A 24,278-nucleotide genomic window follows, 5' to 3' on the forward strand; every position below is an offset into this window, starting at 1 on the left:
ATTTAACCGTTTGCAACAACCTACCCTGTGGTGCCTTGTCAAAGACCCTGTTAAAGTCCATGCGGATAATGTCAACCGCACTGCCCTCGTCTACCTTCTTGGTTACCCCTTCAAAAAACTCAATCAAATTGGTGAGACATGACTTTCCCCTTACAAAGCCATGCTGACTTTCCCTAATTAGCCCTTGCCTGTCTAAATGCCTGTTGATCCTGTACCTTCTAACAATTTGCCCACTGCAGAAGTAAGGCTAACCGGTCTGTAGTTCCCAGGCTTATCCCTACAGCCATTCTTAAAGAGTTATTCTTCCAGAGCACACAGTCAGGTTTCAGTTGAAAGGTTGACTGACTAAATGTACATTACAGGAATGACAAACCCTGGGATGCAAACTCCATTGCCCGGTGCTAGTGGCGGGTTTCCCAATCTGGCGGAGATTAGAGCGTCAGCCAAAAACGGGATCGGCGCCAGGCACCAATCCTGTTCTCATGTTCTGGTGCCCACCCCCCCTTCTCTCCCTCCACGATGCTCTTGCTCTCTCAGCTGGGTGTGAATTGCGGCTGAGACCCACGTTGCTGCATACAATAATTTAAACCCACCCCCTAGCTGCAATTTACAGGCTCCTGGCTGCTGAGTGCTGACACTATCCTGCAAATGCTCTGAGGTCATGTGGATCCCCACCCAGCCCGCCCCTCTGGAAACCCTCCTACCCCAGTTGTATCATCAAGGGGATGGGCGTGGCCTTGCAAATCTCTGGCCCATCAGGTGCTGGCACTCCTCAATGCACTCCTCGAAGCACAGCCCGACACAGAGGAAGCAGGGGATTAGCCGAGCTCACCCCCAAGGACACATGCACCATTGCTGGAACCCTCCCTGGCACACTGCCCCTCTCAGAGCAAAAGCCTCACCAGTGGCACTATCAGCTAAGCCACCCCTGGGGGTCATGGGATGCCTCTAAACCCTGTCTGTCCACCGCGCCCCTGATCCCACCCAGCCAGGAAACCTGACCAGCTCCTTGTCACAACCTGTGTGCTAAACCCGGCTCCAGGAACAGCATGGCAGCACAGTGGTTAGCACTGTTGCTTCACAGCTCCAGGGTCCCAGGTTCGATTCCCGGCTTGGGTCACTGTCTGTGCGGAGTCTGCACGTTCTCTCCGTGTCTGCGTGGGTTTAGTCCGGGTGCTCCGGTTTCCTCCCACAAGTTCCGAAAGACGTTCTTTTTAGGTGCATTGGATATTCTGAATTCTCCCTCTGTGTGCCCGAACAGGTACCAGAATGTGGCGACTAGGGGCTTTTCATAGTAACTTCATTGCAGTGTTAATGTAAGCCTACTTGTGACAATAAAGATTATTATACATAACAGTTAAGGTCCCAGCAAATGCGCACATCCCTTGCTCACCCCCATATGTAGGGCCTGCCCACACACCAGGCTCTAAGCATGGAGACGACTGGCTGCACAGCATAAACGCCACCTAACACACAACCAGTTGGCACCCTCATGGCGAGATACCACATGGCTCACCCAGTGGGGAGACCCACAGCAGTCAACACTGGGTGAAACAGAACCCACCGCTAACATTGGTTGCAGCATGCCGATGGTACACCCACTGGCAGGGTGGCGAGGACAGAGGCTCCTCACATCCCAGGATGGGTGCCAGTCACGGATGGGGACAGGGATGCAGTGCGAACTATATCATCTCGAAAAGGCCGGGGGAGGGGTGGGTGGGGAACATGTTGAGGGTGGTGAGGCAGAACCACTCAGGATGACCATGTGACCATGGTTGCACTGGATGGTCGAGGGAATCCTCTTCTTGCTGATATTCGCTGTCCCGTGGGGACACGGACTTCGGACTGCAGCCAGCTCTATTCGCTATCTACCTGGCCACTGCTGCCGTCGCAGGTGCACGAGAGCTCCAGCTCAGGGAGGACCCTGCACAAGAGGAGCCTGCCCTGGAAGAGCAGGCGCCAGCTGGTGAGGCTCGCGTGCCGGCCACCCAACAGGCCGAGGCAGAGGTGCGTAGGAGGCACCGCAGAGGGCCACATGAATACTGTAGCCTGCCCTTCGAGGAGCTGCCGGACACCACATGTGGCACCACTGATTCCTCACCGGGGAGACAGTGCACCGCCTGTGCCTGGTGGTTGCACAGTTGGCACCACGGGGGTATGGAGGAGGCCACCTGCTCCCGACGGCTGCCAAGCTGACGGTTGTCCTGAACTTTTATGCCTCTGGCTCATTCCAAGACACCTGCGTGGGATTTTGCAAATGTCCGCGCACAAGTGCATCCACGCTGTATCGGATGCCCTATACGCCCGGGAATCAGACTTCATCACCTTCTACCTGGACCATACCCAATAAGATGCCCAGGCAGCAGAATTTGCCATCATTGCTGGCATGCCCAAGTCCAGGGGGGTGATCTATGGCACACATGTTGCCCTCCGAGCACCGGTTCAACAGGGGGTTGCCCGTTATCAAGAGGAAAGATTTCAACTCCATGAATATGCAGCCGGTGTGTGACCACCAGCTGCACATCTGCTCCCGATATGCAGGCAGCGTGCAGGCCGCATTCATCCTCGTTCGCTTATCGCTTCCCGGCACCTTCGAGGCGCTCCCTCGAGGGGTTGGGTAGTGAGTGATAAATGTTACCCGCTGAGGTCATGGCTAATGACCCCTGTGCAGAGATCCCAGACTGAGGTGGAGAACGTTATAATGACGCTTACACAGCAACCAGGAACGTCACCAAGCGGTGCATCAGCATGCTCAAGATGCACGTCCGATGCCTGGGGGCTCTGGTGGGGCTCTCCAATATAGGTTTTGATTCTCCGCAGCCCAATACCGTAATCACAGCACGGGGCAGGGCAGAGAAATCCAGTTTGACACCATAATTGGGGCCCAGTCCGCCGATTCCCCGGGCACCGAAAACTGGCGTCACCGTGGAGTACGCCGTGCCACCGGGAGCCCGTTGTCAGAGGCCCGCTCATCAATCCTCCGCGCCTGATCGGCTGAGTTCCCGGCGGCGTGGAACTAACCACTTATTGCCGGTCGGGATGCTTGCATGGCGGCTGCGGACTCAGTCCGCAGCGGGCGCGGGTGGATTGGAAACCAGGGGGGCCTTATAGGCGGCCGGGGGTTTAATGTGCGGGGGTTGAGGATCGGGTGCGCGGCGATCGGGAGGGAGTCTCTTTCTTTGGTCTGGCACCGCGGTCCGAGTCCGCCATGGAGCACGGTGCGGCCGCTGGAGGCCGTCGCCATGCGCATGCGCGGCCTCTGACCCGGAAGTGCAGGGACCCATATCCGCAGCAAAAGCTGCCCCCCCCCCCCCCCCCCCCCCCCCGCAGGACTAAGAATTTGTTTAACTTTTTTCAAGGAATTTCAGGAGTAAAACTCCACCAGCGTGGGAGCATAGTCTCATTTTCACCCAGCCCCTAGTCCCCAGAGGGTCTCGAGCATCGTGGAGGTCTGCGGCGTGCTTCATAACATCACCCAGCAGCAGAGGGGCGACAGACTGCAAGAGGAAGGAAGAGCGGCAGGCCTCATCGATGAGGAGAATGAGGATGGCTTCCAGGAAGGGCTGGATGTGGAGCCTGAGCTGGCACGGCAGGGCACCCAATCTGTGTGATTCAGGGCTGCCGGGCATGAGGCAACCTCATCACCTCCCGGAGTACCAACTAGGAGGCCCGGCCAGTGTCAGCTCCACTGCTCTGTCCCACCTCTCTCCCCTCCCCCTACTTCAAACCCCTCCCCCCCCCGCCCCCACCACCACCACACACAAAATCCACCCTCCCCGGAAACCTTTAACACGTCCCTCTCACTTTGTACATTCCATCCCTTCCCTCCCGCTTAGCCCATTCACCCATTCCTTCTTGCTTAGTCCTTCTACCCCTTCCCCCTCCCTCAGTCCTTCCACCCTTTTCCATTACCACAGCTCTCCCCTCCGAGGATCATACCAACATCACCACAGGGTGCTGGCCCTGGGTTAGCAGTATCAGTGGGTCTCATCCACTGGAAGGAGGATGATGATAACTTGCTGTGAGATGTCTGCTGCTCCTCATTGTCAAAGCCTGACTGCTGTCTATAAGATAACAAACCACTCCCCGCCCATGTGATCCTTGCAGGTCTGATGATGATTCCTTCTCAAGGCCCCAAAGATGGGGGCGGGGGGGAGGTTTACTGGAGCTGGAGAACGGTTAGGGCTCACTCACTAGGGATGCTGTCATACAAGGCGTGTTCATGCCACTGCCCCCATGCTATGCCATTTCTCGGTGAGGGTGTAACCATGTGGGATGTTCATGTGTCATGGGCGCCCTACCCCGTACCCCTCGCCCATCCTTCACACCCGTGAGACAAAGGTTAGAGGCAGATCGAACTGGTGGTGCAAAAGTATTTAATGGTGAGTATTTACACAATGAGTGCCCTTCCCTCTTACTATCTACTCCATACGACTCCCGTGCCAACTTAAGTGTCATGTATCTTTCTACTCTTTCGTGGCCTACCGCTTCTTCTAGTTATTACCCCAGACAGCATATCAGAAGTGGAGGCAGCCTGCTTCTTGTCTCACCCTCTGCCCTGTGATGCCCTTGGCGGGTGTCCTCTGGGGAGCCTGGGCCTGGATGGGCCCGGCCGGCTTCCGGGTGCCACAGGTGACAACATGCCAGTCTGTTCTGCCCATTGCCCATGTGGTGTACCAGTGTTAGGTGGGGTGGGGGGGGGGGGGGGGGGGGGGCGTTCAGAGGGATTGAGGTGTTCTCGCACTTCCCCTGCAGGAGGTACTGACACAGGCCTCATCACTCCCTCCTCCCTCAGGGTGCTCGCTGGCCCCCGGTCTACTCCATGGGATGGAGAGGAGGCCAGAGTGAGCTTAGAGCATACAGCATAGAACATACAGTGCAGAAGGAGGCCATTCGGCCAATCGAGTCTGCACCGACCCACTTAAGCCCTCACTTCCTCCCTATCCCCGTAACTCAATAAACCTCCTAACCTTTTTTTGGTCACTAAGGGCAATGTAGCATGGCCAATCCCCCTAACCTGCACGTCTTTTGGCTGTGGGAGGAAACTGGAGCACCCAGAGGAAACCCACGCAGACACAGGGAGAACGTGCAGACTCCGCACAGACAGTGACCCAGCGGGGAATCGAACCTGGGGCCCTGGCGCTGTGAAGCCACAGTGCTATCCACTTGTGCTACCGTGCTGTCCACCGTGATCTGGCGCTGCTGGTCCTGGACACCCACCCTCATCTGAACCATGGTCTCAATGCCCTCATTGGCACACTGGGAAATGGGTTACATCCCTCAGTGGGGTGAGCCACGTCACTCACTGCCTCGGCCATGTCCCTCTGTGACTGGCTAAGGTCCATCATCTCTCGATGCTCTCAATGCTCTCACCGAAGGCCCTTTGTGAATGGGCCAAGCTCTGGAGCATCGCAGCAATATCCATGTGGGCCTGGGAACTGCCTGCCTGTGACTGAGCTCCCTCGCCCTGCGCCTCAGCTATGGGCTGCACAGTGTGCCCCAAGCCTTGAACGCCCTGACACATGGTTCTGACATCTTCTCCCAGGCCCACTACGGACGGGTCCCTTTCAGTGTGGGTACTACGCAAGTCGGCACCATCTCCTGTGCCTGAAGGCGGCTGGGTTCCTCCAGCTGGACTTGCAAGCGCTGGAAGGTTGCTGACACTCCCTCCTGTAAATTCTGGCTCCCTGTTTCCACCTGATGTGGTGCACACCAGAGGGTGACCCAGGAGTCTGACCACTAACATTGCCCACTGAGGTGATAGTCGCTGCAATAGTGGATGGTGAAAATGAAAGCAGTGCCGAGTAATCTGTCTTCCCCAGATGGTGCTCCGGGATGTTCTGAGGGTCTGGATGGGATGCACCCCTCTTCTGATGGCAATCCTGCAAGACAAAAGACATGGGGAAGATCTTGAGACGGACTGGTCTGTGGGAGAGGGGTGACTCACTTGCTATAGGGACATCTGTGTTGCATTTGGACTCTCACTTTTTTGGCACATGCTGAACTCCATTGCAGCCATTTCCCTCTCCTTGGCCTCCCCTATGAGTTGCAGCATCCTTTCCTCAGGGGGGGGGGGGGGGGGGGGCTTGGACCCAAATGTCTAGGATGGCTCCTCCTGTCTGTAGTGATATGTATATATAGAGACATACAAAGAGTTAATGACTGCATCTTGGTGTAACACAACCACTAGATGGCAACACTAGATTCCTGTATAAATATGAGAACTCAAAGGATCTTGGGTCTCTTCGAACCAGGAGTGACTAGACAGCAGAGTGTTAGAGAGATAGACCACAGTATAGTTAGCACGTGCAGTTTAAAATAGTTGATACTTTATTCTGAATTACTCGATTACTACTTTTAGTTCTGTGGAGTTTGCAAACTCAATATTAATCAATGCGTTATTTATTAAACCCATTTTGCTTTAAGTTAAAGATTGGTGGTTTCTTGAGAATCACACCATCAGACCCTTCTGGATAGATAAAGCAAAGAGTAACAACATATTACTAAAGAGTAATATAACACTGTCCTCTGGCACTCCTGCCGTTTAATGGCCACTATTTCCTTGAGGACATAGAAAGGACATAGTGAGACGCTGGGACGTGAGTTTTATGAAGGGTTTGTATCTGATGATATGTGTCTGCAGGGCTCCTGGCCAAAGAGGACAATACATGTGTTGGCGGTTTGTGGAGGATGGGATGTAAGGGAGGGACCGGCAGGTGGGGTATTGTTGGCCTCTAGGGGATTGGAGGCAGATGTGAGGAGTGAAGGACAGGAATGATGCCAGGGTCACAGACTTGGTTACTCCACCAAGCTGCTCGAAGGAGGTCGTTCATCTTCTTATGGCAGTACCGGTCCTCCTGGTGAGGATGGCAGCACTGACCGGCTCTGCCACCGCCTCCCAGGCCTTGTTCAAAATGGCGGGCTTGAGTATCCGCCCCACCGTGGAGAAGAAGGTGCCACTCCTCTCCTCAACGATGTCCAGCATTCAGTCGATCTCCGACATCAGGAACCGTGGAGCTGGTCTTTTAGCAGCCATCTTCTTGGCTGAAATTACAGTCTTTGCTGAGTGGAGCGAGTAAAAGCTGCTCCTGCTTGTCAGGCTCTGAACTCGACTCCTGACACCCGTGAATTAGATGCTAGCAGGGCCGGGAATCGGGCGGGCTGCACTTGGGCTGCGCGCTGGCCCATTTGTATGACATGAAACGCCCCTGGCCAGCGTTCCTAGTGGGAATGTGCAGTTCCCGCAATTCTACATCGGCAACAGTACTTAGTCTCCAGAATGCAGAATCCAGTCCCCTGTCTTTTCAGCTTCATTTATTTATGGTTTGGTTCCCAGTTGATTATCGGCACTCTTTCACAGGTAAGCGTCAGAGAATTGGACTACCTGATGTACCATCAATTGAACGTGAGACGAGTTGCTGAACAAAAGTATGGCTTTAATATACTAGATGTTAAGCCCTGTGGTCGATTACAGTAGAAGGACGACCGCCGTGAGTACTGGGTATTTATACCCCGCCCTGGAGGTGGGGTTAACTCAGCCTCTCGACCAATCGGGGAGCCGTCACATGACTGGTCTCAACCAACCGGTCGAGAGGCACATGACCGACCAGGGCCAATGGTAAGCTGGTGTTCTGCACCAATGGCAGGCAGCTATGCTAATCATACCACCACACTACCCGACGAGCAGAATGGCTAAAAGGAAACACAGCCAATCAGGGATCTTGCAACAGATTTGGCTCTGTGACTGCGTCGCTAGTCGTCAACTGAGAACGGCGACCGTCCAATCTCCCACAAGTGTCACAGTCGGCAAATGCCGTGATCCCATTCGTCGATCTTCGGGCACTTGACCAGAGTCGATTAGTCAGGTGGCCGGGCGAAACTGATGGAAAGTCTGAGGCCATCCACATTAAATCAGAGAAAGACAAGTCAGAAATGGTGCGAGATCAGGAATTGTGAAGGTCAAAAAACAAAAACAGAAAAGGAATGGGAATAGTTCCAGCGAGGAGTTATGTAGGTAGATTGGAAAACTTGAGGATGTTTTTCTTGGAGAAAACAAAGATTGATCGAGATATTCAAGATCATGAGGGGTCTGGACAGAGTGGATAGGGAGAAACTGTTACCACTCGTGGGACAATCGAGAACGAGAGGGCTAAGATTTAAGGTAATCGGCCAAAGAAGCAATGGGGCTACGAGGAAAATGATTTTTCGTGCACCTAGTGTTTTAAGATCCGGAATGCGCAGCCTGTGAGTGTGGTGGAAGCAGGTTCAATCGAGGCATTCAAGGAGGAATTGGATTATTAACTGAAAAGAAAGAATGGGCAGGGTTACGGAGAGAAGGCAGTGGGGAATTGGTCCAGAGAGCTAGCACAGACAGGAAGGGCTGAATGGCTCCTTTCTGTCCTGTCGTAATTCTGTGATTCTGGGTCTGCATGGAAACATATCACAAAACTATAGTGTACGGGTACACAAAGTATGGACAAGGCTAAGGGAACACTGGCCACTCTATCCAGGCGATTGGAATTCCACAGTGAGAATGCTTCACTTGTCTCGAATCCTGATAAGATGCTGGCAAACCGTACACAGTTTTGGGCACCGCACCTCAGGAACCACTTTGGTACAAGAATTCTTCAGGACGATACAGGGGATTAAAGGTTTGAATTCTGATTACAGGCTGCAAAGATTTGTCCTCCGTACCTTGAGCTGAGAAAGTCGAAGAGCAATCCGATTGAGGTCCCTAAAGTGGCAAAGGGATTTGATAGGGTAGGTGCAATAAGACCATCCAGATTGAAGAATACATAATCTGAAATTTAGAGCTGGGCCGTTTAAAAACGATGCATTTTTCCCACATAAAGCATGGTTGAAATCAGGAACTCGCTCCTGATTTCCCAAAAGGCTGTGGACGCTGGGGGAATCAAGATTTTCAGGCCTGAGTCCAATGGATTGTTGTTGGGCCAAGACATCATGGGGTATAAAGCAAAGGCGGGCAGATTGAGTTGAGGGACTGATTAGCCATGATCTAACTGAAGAGCAGAACAGCCCGAGGTACTCCTGCTTAATCCATTCTTCTGGCACCGTCAAAATCCCGCTGGCATTCAGATAGTGTTTTATTGCATCCTCAGAACATCCCAAATTGTTTCACAGTGAATTCATTACTTTTGAACTGTTTCAGACGTAAACACAGCAGCCGCGTTGTGCATAGCAAGCTCCCACAAACAACACTGAAACAAATGACCAATTAATCTGGCTTCTGTGGTTAGTCTTGAGGGATAAACGTTGACCATTAAACGGGGAGACTTATTCAGATAATCCTGTAGGATTCTTCCCATCCACCTGAAAAAGCCCACTGCATAACAGGAGGACATCCTCCAACAATGCAACACTGAAGTATCAGTTGAGATTATGTGGTCTAAACACTCAGTGCTGCCACTGAGCCAAGGCTTGACTTTGCATCTATGGCCTTCATCTGCCAATCATTTGTGCGGCGTCGTTTTTTTTTTTCTGTCCACATTTTAAACTGGTTTAGCTAAAATTCTATCCACTTCTCCAGGATCCCCCTGAACTAAAGTCAATCCCTATCGACCCCATCTGCTCCCTTTGGTATTTTAAGCAGAACACCCCTTCTCTCCCTCGCCTCGAGAGAACTTATCCCAAAGTTCGGTTCATTGCTCAGTCCTTCCATCCCAGTTATTGTCCTATTATCTAACAGAAAGACTCCATTCCTGTGACTAAGTATCGACGCCGGGGCAGGATTCGTAAAGTCCGACAGCAGCAAAACAGGTGCCGCACCTGCATCAATTCATTGGCTGGTGAGGGGCTAGCACTGGCGCCACGTGGAGCACGATCGATTCCAATGGTAAATGGTGTCGGATTCACTTGGGTCGGGATTGGCACTTGAGAGACTGGTCAGCTGCAGTTGCGTCTTCATGCTCCACTCCCCATGCACACTCATTTCCGCCAACAAGGTGGCACTGGTTGCGCTGGAGTGCACCATCCCATTGATGGGTCAGCGGGGGCTAGAGGGAACCGAGGGGGGTGGCCTAGGGGGATACCCATATGACCTGTGGCACTAAGTTCACAGTGGGCAGTCAGCGGCGTGCGCAGCCGCATGGCTGTTGGCAGGCTGCTGCATTGGTGTTCTGTGCCAGTCCACCCCAACCCCACAGCCCACCTCCTGGCTACCTCCTGGCCACACCCTGCCACTCCCCGCAGCCCTGGCAGCCCCCCCCCCCCTCTCCTCCGGCCAGCAGTACAACAGTACACTATGGCGATGTTGAACACTTTTCGTACCCCCTCTCTTCCCCTCATCAGCCATCGCGGCTGCTTCACGATTTTTGAAAGCACAAGAGAACCTCGCCATCGGGAGTTACCCCTGCTTGAGGCAGAGGATCGTGGAGACCCCAGAGATTAATGGGCCAAGCCCGCTAATTATATGCCAACGTCATTTACTGTACGTGCGGAGTGGAATGCACTGACGCAGTTGGAGAGGCACCGGAGAATTGCAATTTGGCTTGAACCCGGCGTCTACCACGATTTCGGCATCAAAACCGATTATCCGCCCAAACGCCTTTCCTGATTTCGGCATCGGCTGACGGAGAATCCTGCCCCTGTTGTGCCAAAGTGTTTCACAATCAATGAAGTACTTTTTAGAAGCGTAGTCACTGTTGTAATGTAGAAAACATGGCAACTAATTTGCACACAGCAAGATGCCATAAACAGCAGTGTGATAATGAACAGATCATTTGTTCTTGCAATGCTGTCTGAGGTTTAAATATTGGTCAGGACATTGTGGAGAACTCCCTGCTCCTTTTTGAAATGGTGAAATGGGATCTCTTGTATCCACCTCAGAAGGTAAATGGGGCCTTGGTTTAACATCACATCCCTAAGACAGTGCTGCGCTCCCTCTGTGCACAGGAGTGGGGCAAGAGGCCTGACTGACATCTTTGCCTATAAAAGTCAGTCGGCCAGTGTATTCATTTTAAATTGGGACACCAAAACTGAACACAATAACATGACTTTTACGGCCCACCCATTGAGCAGATGGGGAGGGGGTATAAAATCAGATGGGTGGGAGGAGGGCACTGTGTCCATTATCTCCCCACTGCTGCTGGTATTTTACAAGTGTTGGGGTAGGTGTCAGATGGCTTGCCCACCCTTTGGCTACAAAAGGGTTTCAATTGGCCCATCAGTGACCACTTAATGGTCTCCTGCCGTCACTAGTGTCTTCACACAGGTGGAAATGTCCCCACTTAGTGGGGCTGCCAGGTAAACCCTGGTGACCTGGCTATGGGCTCTGAGTGTTAGATGTATTAAATGCTGTGGTATGAAGAGGCAAAAGTCCTGCTCCTTTTTCACCAACACACTTTTATTTGTTGCAACTGACTCTGCACAGAACTCTACACATCACCAGCTCCAGAGGATACCTGAAGCCCCTTTACATATCATTGTCAATCATTGAACACTGAACATAAGTGAGACAATCATTGAACACTTAACATAAATGAGACAACTAATTGCAATGTCTCTTAACACATTACGTAACATGAGAGGAGGGGTCCTCTTGTTGAGGCACCCTGTGACCAACAGGAGCACCCCAACCCTTGAAGGTTATCGCCACCCTTGCCTCTTTCACCCCCTGGCCGCGCGATCACACTGCTCCACACCCCTCGCCGAGGCCTGGTCTGACTGGCTCTGTCAAAGCCACCTCCACTAACCTTTGAGTTGGGCCTCCATTGCTGCTCTTCATGGTGCACTGGCTGCAGTGCTGGTAGTGTCCACTGCTCTGGGGCTGGAGAGCTGCTGTCCATCTGATACCCTGGCAGCTGTTGGGGGACTGGACCACCCCTCAGATGGTAGTGGAAGTTAGGTGTGGTCAGCATATGAGGGGAATGTGATTGCGGCTGTCCACCTCACTTTTACTACCCGATAACACCACTGTGAAGTGTCGTGGGGCACCTTACCACATTAAAGGTGCTGTTTAAATGCAAGCTCTTCTGTTTCTGTCAATCCCATCGAGGAGACAGGAGATTCCCTTCTGGAAATTCCTGGTCATGCTGGTTTATTGGAGCTGCAGCTCGCCACTTGAGCAATTTGCCTTCCAATATGCTGCAGCTTCAGAGGTGATCCAACCCACGGTTGGAACCGTGCAACATTTTTTCCCTTTCCATCAAGTGCTATCGTGCGGTCTCTCTGACTGGTAAAGCCAAGAGCTGAAGGCCTGAGAAGCTGGACTGCGAAGGTCCAGACTCATTCGTTTAATCTTTGCAGTGACGACCAAAAGCCTGAACTAACGATTCAGTCAGACAACATTCAAACCCACCATGGCATTCTGAACGCCGTGTACTTTTTACTGATTCAGAAATGAAAAGCTCTGTCAGGAAAAGTAACAGAAGCTGTTGGGTTGCGGTAAAACCCAAACTGGATCACCGAAGAGGTAATGAAATCTCGTCCCAGCCGGCCAACCAATCACTCCCATCCCATGGCTTTCTCCCATCAGGTCTCAGGAGGAGAACCCACTATCCTCGCCTAATGGCAACTAGAAATGGGCAATAAATGCCAGTCTTGCCAGGGATGGCTGAGAACATGCCATCTAAGAAAGGCAAATTACCAAATGACCTCTAACTTGATGTAGATTAGAGATTGAAATGGAACTGGAAGGGGAGCAACCCTGAGGCAAGGGATAACCAAAAGAAGTTGAGAATAAGTTGCCAGCTCACTCCTGAGCTGGCAAGGTGGATGCAGAACTGGCTAGGCCATAGAAGGCAGAGAGTAGCAATGGAAGGGTGCTTTTCTAATTGGAGGGCTGTGACTAGTGGTGTTCCGCAGGGATCAGTGCTGGGACCTTTGCTGTTCGTAGTGTATATAAATGATTTGGAGGAAAATGTAATTGGTCTGATTCCTAAGTTTGCAGACGACACAAAGGTTGGTGGAATTGCAGACAGCGATGAGGACTGTCAGAGGATACAGCAGGATTTAGATTGTTTGGTGACTTTGGCGGAGAGATGGCAGATGGAATTTAATCCGGACAAATGTGAGGTAATGCATTTTGGAAGGTCTAATGCAGATAGGGAATATACAGTGAATGGTAGAACTCTAAAAAGTATTGAAAGTCAGAGAGATCTAGGTGTACAGGTCCACAGGTCACTGAAAGGGGCAACACAGGTGGAGAAGGTAGTCAAGAAGGCATACGGCATGCTTGCCTTCATTGGCCGGGGCATTGAGTATAAGAATTGGCAAGTCATGTTGCAGTTGTATAGAACCTTAGTTAGGCCACACTTGGAGTATAGTGTTCAATTCTGGTCACCACACTACCAGAAGGATGTGGAGGCTTTAGAGAGGTTGCAGAAGAAATTTACCAGGATGTTGCCTGGTATGGAGGGCATTAGCTATGAGGAGCGGTTGAATAAACTTGGTTTGTTCTCACTGGAACGACGGAGGTTGAGGGGCGACCTGATAGAAGTCTACAAAACTATGATGGGCATAGACAGAGTGGATCGTCAGAGGCTTTTCCCCAGGGTAGAGGGGTCAATTACTAGGGGGCATAGGTTTAAGGTGCAAGGGGCACGGTTTAGAGTAGATGTACGAGGCAAGTTTTTTACACAGAGGGTAGTGGGTGCCTGGAACTCGCTGCCGGAGGAGGTGGTGGAAGCAGGGACGATAGTGACATTTAAGGGGCATCTTGATAAATACATGAATAGGATGGGAATAGAGTAATACGGACCCAGGAAGTGTAGAAGATTGTAGTTTAGTCGGGCAGCATGATCGGCACAGGCTTGGAGGGCCGAAGGGCCTGTTACTGTTTCTTTGTTCTTTGTAAATCAGTGAATCACCGCCCAGTGACAAGTTGAGAACAACCAATGCCGAGATAGAAACTATGAGCAAGAAGACTTTAACAAGGTACTGGGACATGTCTAAGACTGTAGGATGAGGGTGAGACGTGTAGTGAGGAACAAGCCGTGGTGAGATGATGATCGTCTTTCGGCGCAAAGTAAGAAGAGATAAGATTAGGAGATTGTGATTAATTTGCGGGGGGGAGGGGGGGATTTTTAATGAAATACTGGGTATTACAACTCAGAGAAGCATCAATGCACCGGACATGTTTTCAAATTGTTGTCACTTTCTGGTTCAAAGGCAATTGCGTTTTCAGAGAAATGGGAATTTCCAAGGACATGGCTTTGTGAATGTGGTTTGGCAAAGATTTTCCTTCTGTAGAACATGTTTGCAAATCCAATGGTTGGATGGGGCCCTCAGATTTTGATAGGATTCCCTACAGAGGCACTTTATGTCCATGGGGAGGCAGTAGTGCATATGGAATATCTCCCGTCTTTTCTAATTAGGATTCTGCTCAATGATCCCCTCACTGGACTAGTAACCCATAGAAGTATTTCCGTTGGTTGGGGATAGCAGTAATCAGTTTGCATACAGCACAGCAAGGTCCCACAGACAGCAATATGATAATGACCAAATAACCTGCTTTCGTCTTTGTGCTATTGACTGAGGGATGAATATTGGTGAGGATTCCGAGAAGAATGCCCCTGCTCTTCTTCAAAGTGGTGCCATGGGACCTGTTATATCAAAATTAAAGGACAGCGAGAGCCTTAGTAACACCTCTTGTGGCAGACAGCCTCCATAATCAGTGCAGCATTAGGAGTGTCAATCTTAATCCCCACGGTCATGTCCTGAATTAAGATGTGAACACATAATCTTGCTGCCAACCGAGCCAAGCGGGAGATTTTCCGCCCCGTTTTTTGGTGGACGAGAAAATCACCGGGGGCGTGCAGGTAAGCCCAACCCCCAGGGGGTGGGGGTCATACACGGGCAGTACCCTGGCACTGCCCCCAGACACATTCAGACCCCGCTCAGCCAGCATGATGTCATGGGACCTGTGCCTTCCATTTTCTTTCTCTAGTATTCAAAAATACGTCGGGAAAACCCAGCAAGGCAGCTGGGCGGGCTGCTGTCTGCTTTCCGAACCTTAGACAACACTTAGAAGAAAAACATAAAAGTTGAGTTTGATATGTTGCCTGTTATCTTTAGTGTTACACTGTAATTATATATTTTTTTATAAATTTAGATTACCCAATTAATTTTTTCCAATTAAGGGGCAATTCAGCATGGCCAATCCACCTACCCTGCACATCGTTGGGTTGTGGGGTGAAACCCACACAAACACGGGGAGAATGTGCAAACTCCACACGTACAGTGACCCAGAGCCGGGATCGAACTTGGGACCTCAGCGCCGTGAGGCAACAGGGCTAACCCACTGCGCCACCGTGCTGCCCACACTGTAATAATATTTACCAGTAACAAAGTGTTGATTAATGGATAGAGAGACACATTTGACGCAAATGCATAATAATATATGCCCTGATTCCCATTTCAGGAGTTTCCTGACACAAATGTTGAGTGAGGAATTGATTGTTAAACTTGTCCAAGCAAGACATTTACAGAGGCCCATGCATTGCACGAAATCAGGGAGCCTGTAGGAAGCTCATGTAAACTGTGTGGATAACCGGTAATGTCCTTGATGCACTATCAATTACGCAAAGCCGAGAGTAGGATGTAATCGAGGCTTTATTACACTGAGATGTGTGGCCTCCTACAGCAGCTGACGAAATGGCTACTGTACGGGGAGCACACATATTTATACTCCGCCTACTGGGCGGAGCCAGCAGGCAGGGATCTACCCCCTAACTTTTAGTACAGGGGCCTTACCATAAAGCACCTATAACAACATCCTCTATATACAATATATACATCAGTGGTGACTACCACAGTCCTGTTATTTAACAATGATTGCTTCATCATATCAGCCTGTTGTCTCGCATTGAACTCCAGTACCAATGACCTATAAGTGCCGAGTTGTGGGTGTTTGATTTATCTGACCTGGGTGGAAGAAGGTGTCAGGTGCTACAAATCCCAAACAAAAGCAGCCACTTCTGATAATGCTCAGGTGGGCGGACGGAGAGGCCACACCTGTGGAGAGAACAGACGGTCGATGATCCAGGGAGATGTCAAAGCAATGCTTTGATAGGGGGTCAACATTTGAAACGTTGGGCCCACTTTATAACTCTATTAAGTGAGTAGGTTTGAAGAGAAATTAAATCAAGCCCACTCTCTTCTGCTTTCAGCACACTTGGGGCGAAATTCTCCGCCCCCCACGACGGGTGGGAGAATAGCGGGAGGGCCTTCCCGACATTTTTCCCGCCGGCCGCTATTCTCCCACCCCCCCGCCGAAGTCCCGACCCGAATCGCTGCCGCCGTTTTTTTACGGCCGGCAGCGATTCACAGCTGTTAGATGGGCCGAAGTCCCAGCCCTTTCCGCCGTTTTCACGAACGGCAAACACACCTGGTCTTGCCGTTCGTAAAAACGGCGTCACCAACTCGCTTTTTATAACCATGGCACCGATTGGCACGGCAGTACCACGGCCGTGCCAAGGGTGCCATGGGCCCGCGATCGGTGGGCACCGATCGCGGGCAGCGGGCCCGATGCCCGCGCACTACTTGTCCTTCCGCCGCCCCGCAGTATCCATTCGCGGGGCGGCTGAGGGGCAACCCGGCCCGCGCATGCGCGGGTTTCGCGCAAAAACGCGATGACGTCACCCGCGCATGCGCGGGTTGGAGTCTTCCAAACTGCGCATGCGCGGCTGACGTCATATGACGCGTCAGCTGGCGCTAACTCCGGTAAGCGGGCTTAACGATTTTCGTTAAGCCCGTCTTGCCGGAGCCTACGGCGTCGGGCTGCTAGCTCCGACCGGGGACCAGAATCGGTCCCCCGTCGGGAAGGGGCGCGCTGCCGTAAAACCCGCCCGGGTTTTACGGCAGCTTTACGATTTCTCCCGTTTTGGGAGAATCTCGCCCTTGGTGCCTGACCTGCTGAAGGATTGGCAGCCTTTAATGCTGAGGCTCTGGAGACTGGGTGGTGCAAGGGAGTTATTGCATCAAATGTTAGAGTAAAATTTCCACCCATCTTAAATTTGCATCGTGCCCTAACCTTTGAAGTTGGGTTCTAAATACAGGCTCATCCAGATGGAATGAAAGGGTTGGATTTAAGTAAAGTGAACCCAGAGCAGGGTTCGTTAGATCTCACATCAGCCCAGTTTCCTTAGAAGATGCAGGTCCACAGCAGAGAGCTGCAAATAATTAGTACAGATTAATATAAAATTAGCATTATCCCATATAAATCAATCGTAATTGTACTGGGACAAAAGTAAAATCTTTTCAGTTTGGCGTTTAGTCACATTGCTGGAGGAACTTGCCTATCTTTGGATAATACATACTCAGGATGGTGATATTCAAAATTATGGAGAATTTTGATATAGCATGCCAGGAAAATGAAATGAAATGAATGAAAATGAAAATCGCTTATTGTCACGAGTAGGCTTCAATTAAGTTACTGTGAAAAGCCCCTAGTCGCCACATTCCGGCGCCTGTCCGGGGAGGCTGGTACAGGAATCGAACCATGCTTGGTTGGTCTGCTTTAAAAGCCAGTGATTTAGCCCAGTGAGCTAAACCAGTCCCTAGAAGGATTTCCTAGAGGAAATGCTTTCCTCTGGTGGCACAGTGGGTAGAACTGCTGCCTCTCAACACCAGGTACCCGGGTTTGATTCCGACCTTGGGTGACCGGGTGGAGTTTGCACATGCGTCTGCGTGGGGTTGCGCCAGGTGCTCTGGTAAACGTTCGGGGTAGAAGAGAGGTGTGCGAGGTACGCGGGAAGCCCAGCAAATCATGTCCACATGTTTTGGGCATGCCCGAAGCTCAGAGGGTTTTGGCAGGGTTTTGCTAAGGCAATGTCCACAGTGCTAAAAACACAGGTGGTGCCGAGTCTGGAGGTAGCGATCTTTGGAGTGTCGGGAGTTCAGGGAGTGAAAGAGGCCGACGTCCTGGCCTTTTGCCTTCCTGGTAGCCCGGAGACGGATCTTATTAATGTGGAGGGACTCAAAGCCCCCGAGTGTAGAGACCTGCGTTAGTGCCCCTGAATGTAGTGACATGGCTGGGGTTCTCAGTCTTGAGAAAACAAAGTTTGCCTTAAGAGGGTCAATGCTAGGGTTCTCCCGGAGGTGCCAGCCGTTCGTTGACTTTCTCGGGGAAAGTTAAAAATGTCAGCAGATGCAGTATTCCAAGGGGGGGGGGGGGGGGGGGGGGGGGGGGGTGCGGATTGTTGTTGTATGGTTGAGCTGTGTGAAGATTGGGCTGGGGGGGGGGGGGGGGGGCAATGTTTATTTTACCATGTTGATGACATTTGTTTTGTTACTGCTATAAAAATCTTCAAATACCTTAATAAAATATTATTTAAAAAAAGAAAATAATGTTAAAGAACAATAAGGAGATTAGGATAATCACACGCACAGACACACACACATTGTTTAAGATCTTGAACCCATTCTTTGAAAGGCTGCTGCACTCAATATTCAATAAGGACTGTTAAAACACAGGTGGGCATGTATCTGAAGGTAACTAATTTGCAAGGTAATGGGGAGAAAGTTGGGATGTGGGATTAATTTGGACAACGCTTCTAAAGTGACACCAGACACGAAGAGTCAAATGATCTCCATCTGTCATGTAAGGTTCTGCCTCTGACTCAGCATCAAGCAGCTGCAGTAGAGCAGCCGACCGCGATTAAATTGATGGACAATGTGCCGGACGTCCACATTTCAGCTCTCCTGTGACTCGGCTTCTCCTTACCCGAATCACAGCAGCAGGGGAAGCCCTTGGTCAATGATTCTTTTCAATATTTAGGAAATTAGCTTCCCCCTTCAGGCTCCAGAAAAACTATGAAATTCAGCCCCATCCCGTGAGAATCCATCCTCATTTCTTCCCAATCCCACATATGGGTGTAACTCTCGACTTCTTGCTTGAACTGCTATGTTGGCATCTTTGGATCGCATAAAATAAAAAAGGCTTGTATTTATGATCAACTAAAATCACGTGCCTGGGCCGTTATTTGAACAAACATTATCGAGAAAAAAAGAATTTGGATTGACAAAGCCCCACCCACAACCTTCGGATGGCCCAAAGCAATTTTCAACCACTGAAATTGTTTTTACGTATTCGTTTTTAAATTCATTTATGGGATGTGGGCATCGCTGGTTAGCCCAGCATTTATTGCCCATCCTTCGTCACTGTAGGAGACACAGCGGCCAATTTGCATACAGAAAACTCCCACAAGTGACAATGGAATAAGTATCTAGTTTAATTGCTAGTTAAGGGATTAATACCGGCCAGGACTTCAGGAGAACAGTCCTGCTCAACAAATAGTGCCGTAGGATATTTTTACACCTACCTGAGATGGCAGGTTTAACATCTCATCTGATCAATTTCACCCCTTCAGTACTGCGCCGAGTTCAATTACATGTCCAACCTTATTGTCAACAGTTTGAACACAACCTTTTGGCTTGCAGGCGAGAGCTACCACATTACCGAATGAGGAATTTGCTGCATTGGCAAGTGATTTATCTCGGTACCATTTATAATCGACCACACAGTGGTTAGCACTGTTGCCTCACAGCTCCAGGGTCCCAGGTTCAATTCCCGGATTGGGTCACTGTGCAGAGTCTGCATGTTCTCCCCGTGTCTGCGTGGGCTTCCTCCGGGTGCTCTGGTTTCTTCCCGCAAGTCCTGAAAGACGTGCTCGTCAGGTGAATTGGACATTCTGGGAGGGATTCTCCCATTCGGCGGCAGAGTGTCCACGCCGTCGGAAATGCAGTCGTGTTTCACGACGGCGTGAACGGGCCCCTGGGAATACCGGTTCTGGCCCCTACAGGGGGCCAGCGCGGCGCTGGAGCGTTTCACGCCGCTCCAGCCTCCCATCCCGGCGCGAACTGTGCACTGCAGGATCCACGCATGCGCAGTGAAGCCGGCGCCAACCTGCGCATGCGCGGTGACCTCCCTCAACGCGCCGGCCCCGACGCAACATGGCACGGGAGTTCAGGGGCTGCCGCGGAAGAAAATAGGCCCAGGGAGCGAGAGGTCGGCCAGCCGATAGGCCCCATCGGAGGCCCGCCCGGGGTCAGAGCCCCCCTCCCCCCCCCCCCCCTCCCACAGGCTGCCCCCTGACACCGTGCGCAAAGTTCCCGCCAGCTGCAACCAGGTGTGGATGGCGCCGGCGGGACTCTGCTTTTTTACAGCGGCCGCTCGGCCCATCCCGGGCCGAGAATCGGCGGCCTGGCCGTGTACAGCGGCCTGCGACCGGTGCGTGCCAAACGGGCCGGTGCCAATGCTGTTGATTCTCCTCGGCCAGCGTCGGGGGCGGCGTGGCCCGGTTGCGGGGATTCTCCGGCCCGGCCCCGGGCTGGGAGAATCCCGCCCACTGAATTCTCCCTCTGTGAACCCAAACAGGCTACGAGATGATCTTCCCAATAACTTCCTTGCAGTGTTAATGTCAGCCTACCTGTGACAACAATAAAGATTATAGATTATTATGCTTAGGGTTTCGCACCAGCAGCTGTTTATATTTATAATAACCTTTCCGGTTTTTTTTTAAGGTAAACAAAATGCATTCTCAACGTTCAAAGCAAAAGCAGCGACCTCAGGCCCACATCTGGAGATGGAGGCGTGCTGACAAGCTGACCTCACCGCACACGTCTGCCGTCTGCTCACCATCACCGGAATCCATGTCTGACATGGCTTCCATCGCAGGCAGATGTGTGGACACTGCAACATCACGGTGATTTCTTTTGGACCCATTTTGTCGCAGAGGGACACTTGCTATTTAACAGCCCCCCCCCCCCCCCCCTCCCAAAATCTACACTGCACCCAGTTACTGGCCGAATTCCATCCACTTTTGTCAACCAATGTGCCATTTGTATTTATCTCTCGCATTTTGGATTACCACCTATCCTGTACAAGTTACTGCTACTCGGTAGGCACTCTTCACGGACGGCAAAAGATGCAAACGTCACGGGAAAATACTGCAGGTACCAGATGCAGAAAATGACCTCTTTGGCCCTTTAAGCAAAATGTAAATTTTTTCCTCGCTGAAATAATTTTAATCCCATTTACTATCCCACTTTTTTTTCAGTTCTTCGTGTATATTTTTAGTGATGATTATTAAGAGATCAGGAAAGTTTCTGAGAAACAAGCCCTTTCGTTTTTTTTTTGCCAGAGAGTATCTTTAAGGAAGATGTGACCCTCGTGGTGAGATTTATACCAACCTCTGAGCTTCTGTATGGTATCCTACGGAGCTCGATCAATGCATGAGGGGATATTTCCATGGCGATTCTCCTTCTCGTCCACGGCAATATTAGCAAAACAAAAACGTGGGAACCTTCGAAAGGTTTGGTGGCCCTTTTTGTTGGTGATACAGCGATGGTGGGTGAATCCCAATAGAAAATACCCCTCCCCTCCACAATGAAAAATAAATCAGCAGGTGGGGGGGGGGGGGGGGAGGGGGCATGTTGCTACTTACATTCTCAAATACAGAATTGTGGAACCTTATATAAGCTATGCCGTCACACTGTTGTTTTAGAAAATTCAGCACTTGTAGTGTTTATTTTTAAAAGAAACCGTTTTGTGTTATGTACCTGTCTCTTTATGTTGTAATGCTGTCTGAGTTACACCTTGCTGTTACTTCCTTTGTCAACAGAGTATAGCTGGTGCCATGTAATTGAATTTCTAACAGGTTCAAGCCCTTTTTAAAAAAGAAAATAAGAGAATGTCGCAGTGGTTCAAAACTTCATATGTACAGAATTTACCAAATTCAAATATGCCCCGAGTTTGTGTGTTTTCATTTGTGGAACAATAACCGTGCAGCAAATTTGCCGTTTTCAGTAACCTCAAACTTGTGGAACAAGCTAAATATTATCTGAACACCACTTCTGACTAAACAAATTGATGGCATCCCTCTATGTGGTCATAATTTTCTTTGCTACAATCAAGTTCCGCGGAAAGGTCGTTTGGGCTCGAAACATTGGGTCGATCGAACGGAAAAGTTTCTAAGTGTCTTTTGTGGCGGGTTTTGCTGGGAGATTCCTGCCGTCTGTGCCAGCGAGTTCCCCCAATGCTATCTAACGACACTTAGGGCCCGATCTCCCGGCCACGCTGCGCCGGAAAAGCAGCTCGCCGCGGCGCAGAGTGGCCGGTGAAAGCCGTGAGATCCCGCTCTGGCACTGCTGGGCATCCTGGCAGTGCCACCTGGGTACCAGCCTGGCACTGCCCATGCTGGGGATGGGGTTGCCTGGTGTGGGTGTTGGGGGGTGCATGGGGGACCGGGGGACCCTCCCATGTTGCGTTCAGGCTGGGGGCGGTGGGAGACTTTTTTCGTGGGGCTTGGAGATTGGGACACCATTTAAAAATGACGACCCGCTGTCTCGCTACAACGGGGAGTTCCGACGAGTTGTTGTGAAACACGGCGCTATATGCTGCCTTGGCCGCTCGTTGCCTGTTCAGGTCTCTTATTCAAAGCGAGTCATGTTGAATAGCCAGGTGTTTCTTGGCACTGCGAGTGCCGGGAAACACGAGGCTAAACACACTCGCTCAGGAACTTTGTTCCCTTTTGGGATGGTCACGCCCTTAGTTACGTTTTTGGGCCCTGGGGAGTTTCGCACTGGTTTAGCCCACGTTTCATCACTGGGGAGCTGAACTCAGCGATCAGGCCGCCATTTTGAGAAGGTGCCCCAATCTATAAGTGAGTTTGTGGTTCCCCCCACCCCCCACCCATGGGCAATGTCACCCCCCCTCCACACACACACACATGGGCATTACTCCCCTCCCCTCCAGTGAGGACACACTGCTATGGGGTCCCTGGGCCCCGCCCTTTTCAGGCCCCCAAGTCCCCTCACAGGCCTCCCCCTTCCAGTATCACGACCCATCACCCCCCCCCCCCAACCTCCTAAAGGCCCTTCTTATCTGCCCTGCAATCCCCCTCCATTTCCATACCCCCCTCCACCCTCCTTTCATGGGCATGTCCCTCCTCGGGCCCTGACCCATGGCACTGGCGCCCAGGCACCCTTGCACTGCTACCGTGGCAGTGCTCCTGCCGGCTTGTCAGTGCCACCCGGGCACCTTGCTATCTACCGGCCACGCTGCCCTCCCGTTTGAGTGCGACGCAGCCGGTAGATCCCGCCCAGCAACTTTCTTTCCCTCTCCACAGTTGTTTCCAGGCTTGCTGAGATTTTCCATTTTTGTTTCAGACTTCCAGCATGCGCGGTATTTTACTTTAATATGCAGTTACTAAAGGTATTAAAGTTATTAAAGGTAAATGAAATACCAAATAATACAAGTATGGTCGCTGTCGCCTCCCGAACTAGAGTTCAACAAACGATGGGTTTGGAGAGGAATTTTCAAGTTTATTTTCCTTGATAGGCCATGGGTTTTGATCTTTTTCCAGCGTCTCCCAGAAGATGACATGACTGGTGGATAGAGGCAGACTAATCGTGATGCATCAGGCATTCGGACTGTTTCGCTTCTCTCTGTACGTTCCTGTGATTCTAGACGACCTTGTTTTTACCTGGAGCAAATGGTGGACTGCGGTAGACTTTCATTTCCTCCTTGCTGCAATTGCTGCTAATTTCTGCCATTATCGTTGCTGCGTCCGTCCCGCTGTTATGTCCACACTTCTGACAGCTCTTAATTCATCCGTTACCAATGACGACACTGCCTCTGCCCGGCTTATGATCAGCTTGCGAAACACTTTACAGCCTTAAATTGAAACATTCTGATCAGCTTACCTCCCTTTCCACACTTGTTTTCACAAGATGATTTACTCTGAGGTCCACTTTACTTTCCGCACCAGCCTCCTGCATTCACTGTGGAACGCCCACCTCCTGTTAAGTGGCCTGAAAGACTGGGCTGAAAATAGAAAATTCTGGAATCGCTCAGCAGGCCGGCAAGCATCAGTGGAGAGAATTTTGAGGTGTTAACACTGTAAATTTAGTCCCTTCATCAGATTGATATTACAGGATGTAAGATCCCTCTCTCCGTTATATGTCCCATTTGATCAAGGTAGCCTGTTCTAATTTCGCCACACACACCTCTTGCAGCCTTGGTTGCCATGTCAGTAGAGCTAATAAACTGGCAGGAATAGGCCTTTGTTGATAAAATTTAGATTACTCTTCATTCAAAACACTCCCCATAGAGGCCAAATCATTTTCTGATGGTAATCTCACATTGTTAACGTTCACTTGTTAAAACTCAACATTCCAAACTTTGGCACCAATTGAGTTGATATATGCATATCATTCATTCATGTATTCGAAATCTTAGGGGCGGAATTCTCCGCAACGGCCGACGCTGTTGTTAAACCCGGAGTGTTTAACGACGGCGTCGGAGGCCACTCTTCGCC

The 24,278-nt window shown here is 50.9% G+C and overlaps 1 protein-coding gene across 1 annotated transcript in view; it reads left to right on the top strand.

The window, feature by feature from the left end:
- The window catches only part of lef1 (lymphoid enhancer-binding factor 1), a 196,586-nt gene extending 175,917 nt beyond the window's left edge, over positions 1 to 20,669 (top strand). Inside the window, exon 10 of the mRNA XM_038792693.1 lies at positions 20,482 to 20,669. Within this exon, the coding sequence (XP_038648621.1) occupies positions 20,482 to 20,558 (77 nt within the window). The 3' untranslated portion in view covers positions 20,559 to 20,669. The remainder of the gene's footprint in view (positions 1 to 20,481) is intronic.
- The last annotated feature ends 3,609 nt before the right edge of the window (positions 20,670 to 24,278 follow it).

Source organism: Scyliorhinus canicula, chromosome 3, assembly GCF_902713615.1.
Source record: "Scyliorhinus canicula chromosome 3, sScyCan1.1, whole genome shotgun sequence".
Lineage (NCBI taxonomy): Eukaryota > Metazoa > Chordata > Chondrichthyes > Carcharhiniformes > Scyliorhinidae > Scyliorhinus > Scyliorhinus canicula.